At 49.3% G+C, this 14,142-nt stretch overlaps 6 protein-coding genes across 6 annotated transcripts; 3 read left to right on the forward strand and 3 right to left on the reverse strand.

Annotated features, from left to right (window-relative positions):
• Positions 1-153: 153 nt before the first annotated feature.
• Positions 154-1,954, forward strand: BP5553_06318 (MFS general substrate transporter; the record flags this gene model as incomplete). Its single annotated transcript, XM_032014941.1, has 5 exons — positions 154-234; positions 283-354; positions 406-1,229; positions 1,283-1,416; positions 1,464-1,954. The coding sequence occupies 5 exons, from the start codon at positions 154-156 to the stop codon at positions 1,952-1,954; spliced, it is 1,602 nt and encodes a 533-aa protein (XP_031868362.1).
• A 428-nt stretch (positions 1,955-2,382) lies between these two features.
• On the reverse strand, positions 2,383-3,468 carry BP5553_06319 (uncharacterized protein; the record flags this gene model as incomplete). Its single annotated transcript, XM_032014942.1, has 4 exons — positions 2,383-2,566; positions 2,714-2,796; positions 2,867-3,067; positions 3,175-3,468. 4 exons carry the CDS (start codon positions 3,466-3,468, stop codon positions 2,383-2,385), a joined length of 762 nt encoding a protein of 253 aa, XP_031868363.1.
• Positions 3,469-6,347: 2,879 nt separating this feature from the next.
• BP5553_06320 (uncharacterized protein) lies at positions 6,348-9,909 on the forward strand (the record flags this gene model as incomplete). Its single annotated transcript, XM_032014943.1, has 2 exons — positions 6,348-7,004; positions 7,057-9,909. The coding sequence occupies 2 exons, from the start codon at positions 6,348-6,350 to the stop codon at positions 9,907-9,909; spliced, it is 3,510 nt and encodes a 1,169-aa protein (XP_031868364.1).
• Positions 9,910-11,352: 1,443 nt separating this feature from the next.
• BP5553_06321 (Uncharacterized protein) lies at positions 11,353-11,868 on the reverse strand (the record flags this gene model as incomplete). Its single annotated transcript, XM_032014944.1, has 1 exon — positions 11,353-11,868. The coding sequence occupies one exon, from the start codon at positions 11,866-11,868 to the stop codon at positions 11,353-11,355; it is 516 nt and encodes a 171-aa protein (XP_031868365.1).
• Positions 11,869-12,274: 406 nt separating this feature from the next.
• Positions 12,275-12,808, forward strand: BP5553_06322 (Uncharacterized protein; the record flags this gene model as incomplete). The annotated part of the gene is made up of 3 exons (XM_032014945.1): positions 12,275-12,316; positions 12,364-12,490; positions 12,549-12,808. 3 exons carry the CDS (start codon positions 12,275-12,277, stop codon positions 12,806-12,808), a joined length of 429 nt encoding a protein of 142 aa, XP_031868366.1.
• A 287-nt stretch (positions 12,809-13,095) lies between these two features.
• BP5553_06323 (HAD-like protein) lies at positions 13,096-13,939 on the reverse strand (the record flags this gene model as incomplete). Its single annotated transcript, XM_032014946.1, has 4 exons — positions 13,096-13,259; positions 13,313-13,774; positions 13,826-13,838; positions 13,895-13,939. The coding sequence occupies 4 exons, from the start codon at positions 13,937-13,939 to the stop codon at positions 13,096-13,098; spliced, it is 684 nt and encodes a 227-aa protein (XP_031868367.1).
• Between the last annotated feature and the right edge of the window lie 203 nt (positions 13,940-14,142).

The raw sequence follows: 14,142 nt of genomic DNA on the forward strand, positions 1-14,142 counted from the left end.
TATAACACGTCGTTCTATCCCCCATTTTAATTTTCCCCTTGGCATGGGACATTTGTTGACCGCGTGACTGATTGATGTCTCTCCCACCGTTCCTTCGCAATGATATGACACAGAAAGAGTAAACATTGAACCCGCAAACCATCTCCCGTCACCATGACGGAAAAGTCCCTCCGTGTCGGCCGCATTGTGTCGAGTGTTGCTGCCACATGTATAGCACTGGCATGCGGTACTAATGTATGTTGGTTGCCCTTATCTTGCTGTTGTCTCTGCTAATTCAGCCAGTACGCCTATTCAGCATGGGGCCCTCAATTCGCAGACCGTTTGAAGCTCTCCTCGACCGAGCAGAACCTGATAGTACGACCCGCCGTCCATTCTATTATTCCGACTATGTGCTGACCGTTCTAGGGGGCGTCGGGCAATCTGGGAATGTACTCGATGGGGATACCTATAGGAATGCTGGTTGATGCGAAGGGGCCACGGCTTGCCGTCATGATGGGCGCTATTCTCCTCGCCGCGGGCTATTTCCCTCTACATCAAGCATACGATAGCGGTTCTGGCTCCTTGCCCCTACTCTGCATGTTTACCTTCATGACCGGCCTCGGTGGTTGTGCTGCTTTCCAAGCTGCTATCAAGACTTCTGCGTTGAACTGGCCACACCACCGTGGAACTGCCACAGGCTTTCCCCTCGCTGCTTTCGGACTGAGCGCCTTCTTCTTTTCCATGTTCGCCCAGTTCGTTTTGCCTGGGAATACAGGGCACTTCTTGATCCTACTGGCCTCTGGGACATTCGGCCTTGTTTTTATAGGGTTTTTCTTTCTCAGGGTGCTACCCCATGCACACTACACCGTAGTGTCGACAACCCCAGGGCGCGCAAATCGGCTTCACAGAACCAAATCGGAGGAGGGCAGGCGGGCATTGCTGGATCCAGAACCAGGTAGGTCCGCACTTGCAGTTCAGCACCCCGAGCACACCGGCGCCCTAGATCAGCACGATACAGGGCCAGCGGCACCTGAGGACATCATCCCATCCGAGATGGATGAGACCTCTTCGTTAATGTCCAAATCCTCCTCCTCAAGCCTGGGGAATATATTATCTGGAGAAGAACCTCATGTTAAGGATTATGCCCACCGTGTAGATATTCGAGGAGTGAGAATGCTGCCTCATATGGAGTTCTGGCAACTATTCGCCCTAATGGGAATTCTCACGGGGATTGGTTTGATGACAATCAAGTATGTGGGAATTATCTCGCCATCTTTTAAACCAGTTACTAACAGTTACCCAGCAATATTGGCAATGATGCAGCCGCTCTGTGGCGGCACTACGACGATTCGGTAACCGATGATTTTATAATGCAGCGGCAAGCTATGCATGTCTCAATCCTTTCTATTTGCAGTTTTGCTGGGCGTCTTCTTAGCGGTAACCTCCCCTCTTCCTCTCATATTTCCACTCCTAACACATTCAAGGCATCGGCTCCGACTTCCTTGTCAGATATTTCCACGCCTCCCGACTATGGTGCCTCACCTTAGCATCCTTCATCTTCCTCATCGCCCAAATCGGCGCCATCACAATCACAAACCCCTACAACCTAGTCCTCGTCTCCTCATTCACAGGCCTGGCATACGGTTTCCTCTTTGGCTGCTTCCCCTCCCTCGTAGCCGAAGCATTCGGCGTGTATGGCTTGTCCCAAAATTGGGGCTTCATGACACTGAGTCCCGTGATCAGCGGGAATATCTTCAACCTATTCTATGGCATGGTGTATGATCGACATAGTATCGTGGATGAGCACGGGGAGCGCATATGCGGCGAGGGCTTGCAGTGCTACCGTGATGCCTACCTTGCAACGATTGTGGCGTGCCTACTGGGTTTAGTTGTTAGTTTGTGGAGTATTAGATATACCCACATGTTGCGGCTGGAAGAGGAGCGCAACCAGGATTTAGAGGATAGAGAGGCTTAAGGAAACTGGATATTTAGATATGCGTTATTATTAGACCGGCTTTAGCGCTTGTATGGATAGAAATGTGGCGCTATGTAGCATTAGCATAATTTTGTCTTAGTCTCACATTGGGGTTTGCAGATTTAATAGACTTCTTGCTAGTAAGAAGAATACATCCCTAAGAATAACAAATTTCTTAACACAGCCATCATGAGGATCATGCCATAATCCAGATATTAATTCTAGATAGTTCAACCCCCCTGAACCTGAACCCGTCTCCTGGAAACCGTTATCTTATCGATCTTAAATATCTCTACACATCATAGAGGCTCATCTCCAATTATTTTTAAAAATTATTTTATTTTTTAACTGAAGAGGTTCATTGATTTCTCCTCCTGCATTGCATTTTTTAGCTACACTGCCAACATCCTTTCCCTTAATTACATACTTTAAATACCACGTCCACCATCGATTTCCAAGCAAGTACCGGTGATAAACTTAGCCTCGTCGCTTCCGAGGAAGACGCAGTAGTTTCCGATGTCGTTAGGATCTGTGAGACGGCCGAGGGGGACGTTGCCGAGGAATTTCTTGAAGTTCTCTTCGGTTGGGGGGACGCCGACGAAGGTCTCGAAACTAGATGGGAGGGGTTGTAAGTATGGTCTGCGTTAGGGAGATATGAAAGGAAGTGGAAAGGGAAGGGGGGTGAAGAGAAGGGAGGAAGATAAAAGCAAGGGAGAGGAGATAGAGACGGGGTGGAACAAATTCAAAGTCATGACTTACAGTCCAGTTCCTGATAGTAGAGGGCAGATGGAGTTAATACGGACTTGCTTCTCTCCGAACTCAGCTGCAAGGCCCTTAGTTGCCTATTACATCGCCCTGATCAGTAAGTGATTCATGAAAAGTGGCCCGGATAAGGGGAACAGGGGAACATACGTTTGTCACTGCAGCTTTGCTAGCATTATACCACACCAGACCAGGACGGGGACGAGTTGCTCCGATAGAGGCAACATTGATGATGGAACCGCCCCCTTGAGTGACGAGCTGCGGGATCACATGTCTACCGGAGAAGAAAATGCTCTTTGTGTTCACAGAAAAGACCCTGTCGAACTCGTCTTCCGTGACTTCTAGAGTTGGCTATAAATAATATACACATTAGCACGTGGTCATATTTTGTACTCCCTTTCTCCCCCAATACATAAGTAGGTATATGTATAAGTGGGGTTCAACTCTTCTCGCCTTACCTTATTTCTATAACTCGTTCCGGCATTGTTGACACAGATATCCAACCGTCCGAACTTCTGCACCGTAGTCTCTACAACGCTCTTCCAGTCAGCCTCCACTGCTACGTTCATCTTGACGAAGTGCATGTTCTCCGGCTTGTAAGAGGCTACCCGCGCTCCACCTTCCGGGTTCAAGTCCGCAACGATAACTTGAGCGCCCTCCTCCGCGTAGCGCTTTGAAATAGCTTCACCGAAACCGGAACCACCTCCGGTGACAATGGCTACCTTGCCGGCGAGACGGCCCTTGCTCGACATGCTGATCTGTTTATTTGGTTTGGTTTGGTGATTAAGGTTTAAAAGGTAGGAAACAGGGATGGGATTCAACTGCAAGACTGGGGGTCAACGTGTAGACTTATATATCCAGGCAGATGATCAGCGCTCTTTAACTGTAAAAGGAGGGAGTGAAGTAATGTTTATAAAGCTTCACTGGGTGGTATGAGAGGGGTAGTCTATTGTCACGTGTGCGGGGGCTGAGAGCCACTGGGCACTCATTCTGTGTTTGGATCCGGAGCCATAAAGCCTTTTTGAGGAGTTATTATACAACAGAATACTGAGACTTTGCGGGGAAGAATCTTGGGCTCCGCTTAGCCGGCTACTGTGTAGTAATTTAGTACAGTGGTATACTCCGTAGAAGGCTTAAAAGCACCTAAGTCTTTCCTGAAGCGGGTCCCCACATTTACGGCAACTGATGGAGCATACAAGTAGTTTGAACCGCGGTCCGGAGTTGTATCATGTATGGTTCAGGAGCTTTTACGGAAGGCTTCCAGAGTGAGATCCGACACGGGGAAAACTTTCACCGAGTCTGGTCTTCACTTCTACCTGTATCGGAGTAGTTGGGGTGGAACAAAAGTAGATCACTTCGAAGGTTTATTATCGCCAAGACACGATATTTGCCAAGCAAAGAGTGACGTTCACTTCGTATAGAGTATGGAGGGATAAGCTTTCTATCTGGGGCGCTCCAGATATAGACAATATGTTGGGTGCCGATGGAACACCTGTTATACCATGTTTGTGAACCGGAATGACACCGTTGAACATGATATCTCAAGCACATGCTGGTCGTAAAATGTTGGGTATTATCTCCTATGTAGCTATCCCGGCCACAGCCTACCAGAGATGCGCTAGAATATGAAGAGTGGGGGTGTATGAAAGATGTGAAAGATGGATCTTCACGGGATTCAATCCTGAGAGGTCCCTGAGCCGAGAAGCTCAAAGGTTGGTAACTTGCTGTAGAGTATCATCGTATGCAAGCCACAATTGCTGTCCCGCAGCGTGCAGCTTGACCATGTCGGCTGCATCATGGCGAAATGTACCTTACGACTGACGATGATACTAATAATATAAGGGCCTCAGAATTCCGACAGAACATGTGCCACTAGGGGCCACGGCCACGGCCACGACTCAGTACGAAGCATTGTGTGCGATGGTTAGACCGTTAGAGAAATGAATGTGGACCTTGGACTTGAGTAGGTACATGGTACGCTTATTCTGGTGCAAGAACCCGGCGGAAGATGAAACGAAACATATCTCCAGCTGTGATGTGCGTAAGACTCAAGTTCCTCGTACTACTGTACGTACTCAGTGCTCATTACTTCGTGCACCCGGCCACGAAGATCTTTGCGGAGCGTTTTCAACTGATCAACCCGGGAGCACGACATATTTGTACCGGCCAAGTGCCGATCGAGTGTTAATGAGACTTCCGGAGCACTTCCCCGTGCTCCGGATTCGGGGTGGCAGGTTAGTGTAGTAATCTGAGCAGCAGATGAAGCAATTTTATATCAAGCCTGGGCCTCCGCCAACGAAATCTCCATTGCCCCTATTCGAGCTCGTGCGGGCGCTTGCAGGGCCGGCCATCTCATTATCTTCGCCTGGCCACCCACATTCCCTGGCCACAATGCCACAATCAGACAATAATAATGTCCACTGAACTGAACCCGTTTGAGCTTTGAGTGAGATCGTGGGGAATTTGGGCTTGAGTGGTCGAGTCTGGGCCATATCAAGCTTTCCCGGTACCCTGCCTTCAACCGCTGAGTGTTGTGATGACTGCAGTAGTTCACCAGGCCTACTGACTGCATGGAGGTATGGGTGACACTCTATCATGCCAGCGAAGGCTGTCGAAGCCTCTTATGGAGCAGAAATCCTTGGGGTGGCAGTGGTTGGCGGCGGTGGCAGTGGAGGGAGTTGCAACAGTATTATTGCAGCAGGCCAACAAGACACAAGTTGACACAACACCTGCCACAATCTTCTTCAAACCAAGGCATCCGCTCCCCCCCCCCAAGCTTGCAAAGGCTGCAGTGCAAAAGCATTCGAAGATGTATGTACTATGTACTTCGTATTCTGATACTCTGGTATCGTCATCCCGTTTCCAGGGTCTCTTCCCAGAGCCTGCAGCCCACGCAACCAATCAGTACGGTCTGATATGGACGAGACCAACATAAACTTGATAGAGGACGCGTGCTTCACCTCGATACTCCGTATACTGTACCTGCGAACGGCGGAGTAGGGATACGTACCACCATGACCATGACCATGAACATCGAACTGCTCCCTGAGTCTCCGAGAGTACGAAGCAGTGCCGCCGTGACACCGAGCAGGGGAATTCATGAGAATTAATAATGTAACCCCCCTGTGCTCGCCGTCTCCCATCGGCCCCATATGTACTTCGTAATCCTCGAGTCTGTCTCTCGAAGCATCTGGCCGCCTGGCTGTCTCCGTCGCTGTCTCGCCGCTTACTGTACCTTGACTTGTCTTGCCCAACCTCCTCCATGAAACGGCGACCCCACTGCCTGCTCACCGTGTTCTTCAGAGCAACGCTCTAGCTCCGGTGGGTATTGCCCATCCTAATCTTCTGCAGCGACCCTCCGTGCAGCAGCGTAATAATCATAATAATCCGGTGCTAAACCACACGTTCGTTCGTCCGTCCCCGTCCGCTCGCTCGCTCGCTCTGTCGCGTTGGAAAAAGCTGCGAAAATAAAATTATCGCTAGGGCCGTTTCCGTCGTTGCACGCCTCTCGCCTCAGGCTATCGCGTCTCTCCTACCTTAATTTCCGCCTCCGTCACCAGCTTCGATCTCTCCCTTCAACATAGCGATTGCATTGTCGCAACCGAGCTGGAGAGTCGGCCAAGTCAGTTAGATGCGGAGGCGTTCGACGGGATCCGCCACAGAGGAAGAAGGCGACGATTCAATCCCGGAATCGTATGAAGTCGTGAACTTGGCCCTACCCCTAGAGCGCGCAGAGGGCCGCTCCAGAATCGACCGCTCCAACTCGAATCAGGGTCCTGGGAAGCTTGAACCCGCCGCGCGACAGTCGAATACTCAGAATACAAACACCTCCCGCGAGCCCGAGTGGCGGAACAGCATCGACAAGAGACCGTCACCAGCAAGGAGCAGACTCTTGAGCAATACCAGTTGGAAGCTAGCACCAGAATCCCGCCATGGCCAACTAGACAAAACCCGATCAGCAGAACCTCCTCTAATAAATATGCCTCCGGAGGAGGCCATGGCTGTCGACAAGATGCCCGATGTCCGACAGCATGGCCGGCGATCGAGATTTCGAAGTCCGTGGGCGATCTCTCTGCTCACGCTCCTTGTCGCCGCATTGGGCTTGTTCTCGCTGGGAAGCATAATACACTCGTTTACGAATAGACAATTGGATACCAAGGGATGTCGTATGTCATATATGCGGCCTTCATTTGCGAAGCTGTCGGACTTTGATACCGAACATACGCGTTTCGCCAGCAAGTATTCGGTGTATCTGTATCGGGAGGGGATGGTAGATGAGGATACCAAGGTATGCAACATCCTCTTCTCGAGTTCGGGCATGCTCACTAAATTTGTATTAGGTCAAGGGCGTCCCGGTTCTTTTTATACCTGGAAATGCTGGAAGCTATAAACAGGTTCGACCTATTGCCGCCGAAGGGGCAAACTACTTCCATGACGTTTTACGGCACGACTCTGCTGCAATCGAGGCTGGCGCACGGAATCTAGACTTTTTCACAGTCGACTTCAACGAGGATATAACGGCGTTTCATGGACAGACAATGTTGGATCAGGCAGAATATTTGAATGAGGCAGTCGCATACATTTTATCAATGTACCACGACCCCCGGAGATCCGAACGAGACCCAGATCTTCCAGATCCTACTTCAGTCATAATATTGGGCCACTCGATGGGAGGAATAGTCGCGCGGACAATGTTGATTATGCCAAATTACCAGGCAAACTCCATCAACACAATTGTTACCATGTCCGCACCGCACGCGCGACCGCCCGTTTCTTTCGATGCAGACATTGTTCGAACCTACAGAGAAATCAACGACTATTGGAGGCAAGCGTATTCGCAAAAATGGGCCAACAATAATCCGCTGTGGCATGTCACCTTGATATCAATTGCCGGTGGTGGTCTGGATACGGTGGTTCCATCTGATTATGCCAATTTAGAATCCCTGGTGCCAGAAACTCACGGCTTTACGGTCTTTACTTCATCCGTGCCAAATGTATGGACGAGTATGGACCATCAAGCCATTCTGTGGTGCGATCAATTCCGAAAAGTCGTAGTCCGGTCATTATACGAAGTTATTGACGTAAATCGGCCTGCACAAACGAAACCCAGAGCGGATAGGATGAGAATATTCAAGAAATGGTATTTGACGGGCATGGAGAGCATTGCCGAGAAGACTTTACCACACAAGGAGCCAACGACTCTACTCACGCTCGAAGAGAACTCATTCGCACAAGGGGAACGTCTAGTATTGAGAAACTTTGGGCAGTCTCGCAGGCCTCGGGCTCACCTCCTACCTATTCCACCACAAGGGACGCCAGGTGGGAAAAGGTTCACACTATTGACCGACCAAAAACTAGATAAACCTGGAGAGTCTGGAAAATTGGAGGTTCTGTTTTGCAGTGTTTTCCCTCTGCATCCGGGGCAGTCAGCAACACTGTTCTCCATGAACATGGATTTTTCCGGAGACAGCTTGGGGTCCACTAGGCTAGCGTGTAAGAATGCGGCTTCTGATGTCATTGCGCTGCCAGCATCTACGAGGACCACTAAAATGCCATTCTATCTGGACGAAGAAGAAGAACTGTTGCCCTTTTCTTATTTGCAATATGACTTGGAAGACATTCAGGATCACCAGTTCGTCGCACTTGTCGACAAGGCTGTCAACCCGTCATCAGGGTGGGTCGTCGCGGAATTCAGCGACAATGTCCAATCCCATCGAGTTCGTTCGTTGAGTCTTCGACGGCTTCTAGCCTTTGGAATGAAGATCAAGCTTCCTCCGAATCGGCCAATGGTGGCAGAGGTCAAGATTCCTGCGCTGCACTCCAGTTTACTGGCTTATAATCTCGAGATGGGCAACCAAGTTTGCGGGGACGAGACTGAACTCTTTACACCTTTGCTTCGACAATATATCTCGGACCCTTACGAGTCAAAATATTTTGTCAATGTCAAGCAAGCGAATATTAATCTCCACGGGGTGTCGCCATTCATGCCACCCCAATTGAAATGGAAAGCTGTTCAAGATGGCTTGAGCCTCCAGTTCTGGACGGATCCAACTTGCAACTCCAGTATCAAGATCTCTTTGAAGATTGATATTCCTGGCAGCTTAGGAAAGCTGTACATGCGGTACCGCACCGTTTTTGCCGCATTTCCCCTGCTTGTGGTTGCTCTGGTGCTCAGGAAGCAGTTCAGGATATATGACGAAACTGGAATCTTTATGTCTTTCTCAGAGAGTCTCGACTTGTGTCTTCGTCAATCTTTACCACTAGTACTTGCCGCCCTAACATGCCTCTCGGTATCATTTGCTCAAGCAAGTTCAGACCCCCCTCGACCTGCGTCAAGTGGATTTTGGGGGTGGCGCGGCAATGCTACGGAAACACAGGTCGACTTCACAAAGAATGATTTGTTGGTGGGCTCACAAGACCCATTCTTCTGGTTCATGGTCCCATTAATAGGAGTGGTATGCGTTGGAGTTTGCGTGATGGTCAATTTCGCATCTCTAGCCATCATTCACGTGTCGAGTATTGTATATGGATGGCTGAGTACCAAACCGGGATGGTTGCGATATGACGACAAGAGAAGATCGTCATCGCCAGCTTTTGCCCCCTCGAGCCCTCGAAGGCGGCTTCTGACGACGGCTATCCTGCTTTTCCTAGTCTCAACGCTCATCCCATACCAGTTTGCATATCTCGTGGCTTGCCTTGTGCAAATAGCCACTTGTACTCGCGCCCTTCGATTTGCTCGAGAAGCTCGTTCCAACGCCAACTACAATTTCTACAATTACGCACACTCGATATTCATCCTCATGTTATGGATACTGCCGATAAATCTTCCAATTCTTGTGGTTTGGGTGCATAATCTTGCCGTTCACTGGCTTACACCCTTCTCCTCCCACCACAATGTTCTTTCGATTATGCCATTCATCATTCTCGTTGAGACCTTGACCAGCGGTAAGATGGTACCACGGGTTACATCTCGTCTCCGCCACCTGACGAGCGTGTTATTCTTCTTCCTCGCTATGTATGCCGCCGTGTACGGAGTAACATACGCTTATATGCTCCACTACCTCGTTAATTTCGCCGCAGCCTGGCTGGTAGCTCTCCATTCCTCGACTTCTTCCTGGACGTTTGCTGGCATTAGCCACATTTTTGACCCCGAAACAAGCGAGAATACACGAAAGCGAGGGAAGACGCCCTGAACAAGTTGAGAATCAGCTGCAAATTCTCTTCCGGCTCCCATCGATATACACGATTTCAACGATTCTATGCATTTTCATCCATCCTCATTAATGGGCCGTCATCAACCGAACCTTCCAATACCGCTCTAGACTTTGCTTGGTTTTTTCCTTTAGCTACGATTCCTGTTCATCAAGATCCATTCTCGGCGTTTTGTTAACAGCATACATTTGGCGATATTCCGTGTAAGCGGGATTTTCTAGATCCTTTCGCCAGGTGTTGGGTGCGAACTGTACTGTACATAGGGCTTTCTTTTGCGTTCTGCATTTATGTACTGCATATCCTGATCACGCCCGGTGGCGTTGGTCCTGTTACTCGCTTCTGTATGAGCTGAGAGAGATTCGGCTTCAGTTTAATGTTTATACCACTCCACAACCCGTGGCGCGTTGATGGAGATTATTGAGGAGGGATGAGTGAAGGGATCTAATGAGATGAGAGTTCTGTATAAAGTGAAATTGGCTGCATTCCGTGGGCTGGGTCCAGTCGGATCCCTTGTCTTGCTGGCAGGAGTTGGTAGGAAGGCTTCAGCGATAGGTTTTGCCCATTGTTGGGACATTGATGCCGTTTCTATGTGGCGCGGGTGTGGCAGGCGCCCCAGGAAATAGGAAGGAGAAGGGAGAAGGGAGAAGGGAGAAAGGACTTGAATATAGAAACCGTAGAGATAACTTATACATACATTTGAAACAAATCCTTATCTATGAACGCACTAGGCGACAATAACTAACGGCAGATATAGTCACTTCATCAAGACTATATATACATGTGCAGAAAACATTGGGTATAATTATTCGCTTTCCAAGCATGGCCTAGGCATCCATCGCTCCTCCCACTGCATCAAGAGCAATAGCCCTCATCCTCCCTGACATGCCTTCGAGCCCTCTCCGTTCTCCGCTCATCCTCTCTTCTCTGGCATAGCTGTACCCAGTCAGACAGATTCCAAACTTCAATGAGGGATGTCATGCCTTACAAAGCCTTCTGATATCCTCAAGCACATGAGGGAGGAAGATCTCGTTGTATTGGCCAGTTGATGCTTTACATCGTACTATTGTGGTCCAGATATTGTGTCCGCACTCGAAAACCCCCAGGACTTGGTGACACATGATTATTATCGCTGGATGGTATGGTTTGTAGTAGATGGCTATGATTTGATCGAAGAACCGCCCTAAGCCTGAGCTTCCTAGAGGGATATGATGGGGCAGAGATGAAGTCGAAGGCATGACGTCTCTCCCATTCCACTATGGGGAAGGCCCAGCATTTAACATTCAGCCATCAACGGCATGCACAGCACTTAGCAATCCACTTGCTACCTTCAGCTTGCGGTTGTACAGCGGGGAGTGTAACCACAAACACTGAAACCGAAATGTGATATGCACCCAGGAAAATGCAGCCGGATGTATCCAGGGGCTTCATTCCCGGATAGTCTGATCTTTCCATGTGAGAATTACCTCCCGTTGACTGCGATCACCACCGGCATACTTCAACCCTACGCCAACCCCCTCCAAGCCCTCCTGCTCGGCCCTCCGGTTCCAAAGCATCTGTAATATCCTCCCATCAGGTCTACAAAGCACAAATCCCATTGGCCACCGACTCCTCCCAAGAGCTTCGCGGACCCCTTTAGTAGCGGGATTCTGCGAGACGACAAATCCCAAGACTCCAGACCCTCTCCAGCCTGCTGGCGCGCCAACAAAAGCTCCTTCCAGTTCTCGCGCGTGCGAGGGCAGGAGCTTCCCAGCTAGTGCTTTACACTGGATAAGGACTTTCAGTGGTTGAGATAATGGAGGGAGAGCCCATGTTCCGAGTAGGTCGATGCCATAGTCAGATCTGCCGCCTATGCTCTTGAGAGACATGCCCAGGCGTTCCAGGGCACTTTGGACGGTATACTCATAATGAGTACCTACGTAGACAGTGCTGGAAGTGTCCATGTCGATCCGGGAAGCATACTCCAGGAAACTGGGTAGGTCATGGTGATTCCGGGTTTGTGAGTCCGGGTATATTAGCTCTTCCGTGGGAGGTGCGTTTGTGCTGCATTTGCGGCTTATATATGTGTGTGATGGCAGAGCTGGACGGAACGACCGTAGACAGTGGCGTGCCCAGAGCATTGGAAATGGCTGCTCCAGGGGGTTTCAGTTGCAGGTTTCATGGAGAGCACATGGTTGTGGTGTATGATTGTAGATATTAAATATGCTTCTGAATCTAGCACAGAGCTCAGGTGGATTTTGTTGGTCGCTGCCAAACAAAAGGTTGATGTCGGAGATTAAATCTGGAGTTCCGCCTTGCACCACCAAACACACTCTCAGCCTCGTCAGATTCCACCCAACACCACCAACCATGGCCGATCGATTAACGCAGTTACAGGATGCTGTTGATCAGGTACGTATCAGAACTACACACATAGAGCCGCTGCTAACTATGCCCAGCTTGCCAATCAATTCGTTGCGTCCATATACTACACCCACAAACATCACGATCTCCGAACCGTGAGCGCGACTGATACGGTGCGAGCTGATAAGAAAGAGAATGAAGGGGCATCTGTAGACCAAGACGGTATGCCCTACTGCAAAATTCATTCCTGGTTCAAGCTATGAAGCTAATGACGTGCAAGTCGAGCCATATCCAACGGAGCAGTTCAAGGCAGGCCAGCGAGAATTAGCCCAGGACCTGATCCTCAAAGAACAACAAATCGAGTACCTGATATCGGTACTTCCGGGATTGGAAAATAGCGAGAAGGACCAGGAACAGACGATCAAGCAGTTGGAGGAGGACTTGAAGGTTGCGGAGGAGCAACGGAAAGAAGCTCTGCAGGCCAAGGAAGCTGTCTTGGCGAAGTTGGACGGCGTTATTCGAAGCATTAAGCGGCCATAGGTTGAAAGAAGACTGATATTATGGGATGAGTGGTTCGTTTTGGAATTAGAGAAGGCTATTGTTTTGATATTAATGGCGTTTGGCATACCCCTGGCGTTTTATGGACCGGTCTTGCAATCATGGATGGAAACTCAGTATCAATTAGGGCAATCATTGAGATTAAAAATCTATTCTAGACCTATATGGTATCAACCCAACGTATCGTTCCCTCTTATTGTACCCTCATAAATCAGAATCGGCGCCAATGACCAACGTCAACCAATGCCTGAGCCAAGCACAATAATTCATCACGAGGACTTGAAGAATTGCGGGAACAGCGTTCTCAGCTCGTTCAAATATCGGATTTGATAATTGCCGGCTGGGACGGCTGGCAATGGGTCCACCCCTTCCACGAGATGAGCGGAAGTCCATCCAATTTCCTGGGCCTTCCGACAGTTCATCGCCGAATCATCTGGATCAGTCAGTTTATCAAGTACAGATGCAATTTTTTCAAGGTGGCCCTACCAACAAAGTAGCATTTCTTCACATCTGTCACACCTGCCTCTTTCATAGCTTTTTGAAACATTTCCTCGTGGGGTTTGCAGATCAATGGCCTCTGGCCGTAATCACAGAACGTCAATCCTTCAAACAGATCATCAACTCCAAGCAAGCGCACCACTCGTTTACCATGATTAACATAAGCGTTAGTAAAGAGCCACAGCTTAACTTTGGACTTGTCCATGTCCTGAAGCATATTCCGTAGAAGTGGATCCGGGAAGATGATTGACTCGAGGGGAAGAGCGTCATCGACCTCACGGTTGTATTCCAGAGCATCAATCTCGTGATGCCGGACTAAACCCTCAATGGCCAGACCATAGTTCGTGTAGTACTCTGTATGAAGCCTGTAAGCTTCATCCCGGTCCAGATTCAGATGCCTCATGAAATAGTCGTCGATGAGTTCGGCCATGTGATCATGAACCCTTCTGCCTGTGGAATGTCAGTCATACCAGTCCAGGCGCCGTTGAAGTCCATACTGACTCTTTGGATAGAGCTATATTCATTGGTTAGACATCAAATAATATATACTTGGAGGACAGGTTGACTTACACAGTTGTCAATATCAAAGAAGAAGACGGGGCGTGTGTCCGCCATGGTTGGAATGTTGCTTGCTTGTCGTGTACTTGTAAATATAGACCTGGTCTGGCGGTAATTTGGCAAACGTATAGAGTTCCTATAGCATCTCAAGCCAAAAGGGAACCGCCACATCGACTGTAATACGAAATGACTAACAGAGATGTCGACAAACGGGTAGTAGGTGGCGATTGATATTGATAGATGGGATTGTGGGGAAATAG

Source organism: Venustampulla echinocandica (assembly GCF_003357145.1).
Source record: "Venustampulla echinocandica strain BP 5553 chromosome Unknown scaffold_4, whole genome shotgun sequence".
Lineage (NCBI taxonomy): Eukaryota > Fungi > Ascomycota > Leotiomycetes > Helotiales > Pleuroascaceae > Venustampulla > Venustampulla echinocandica.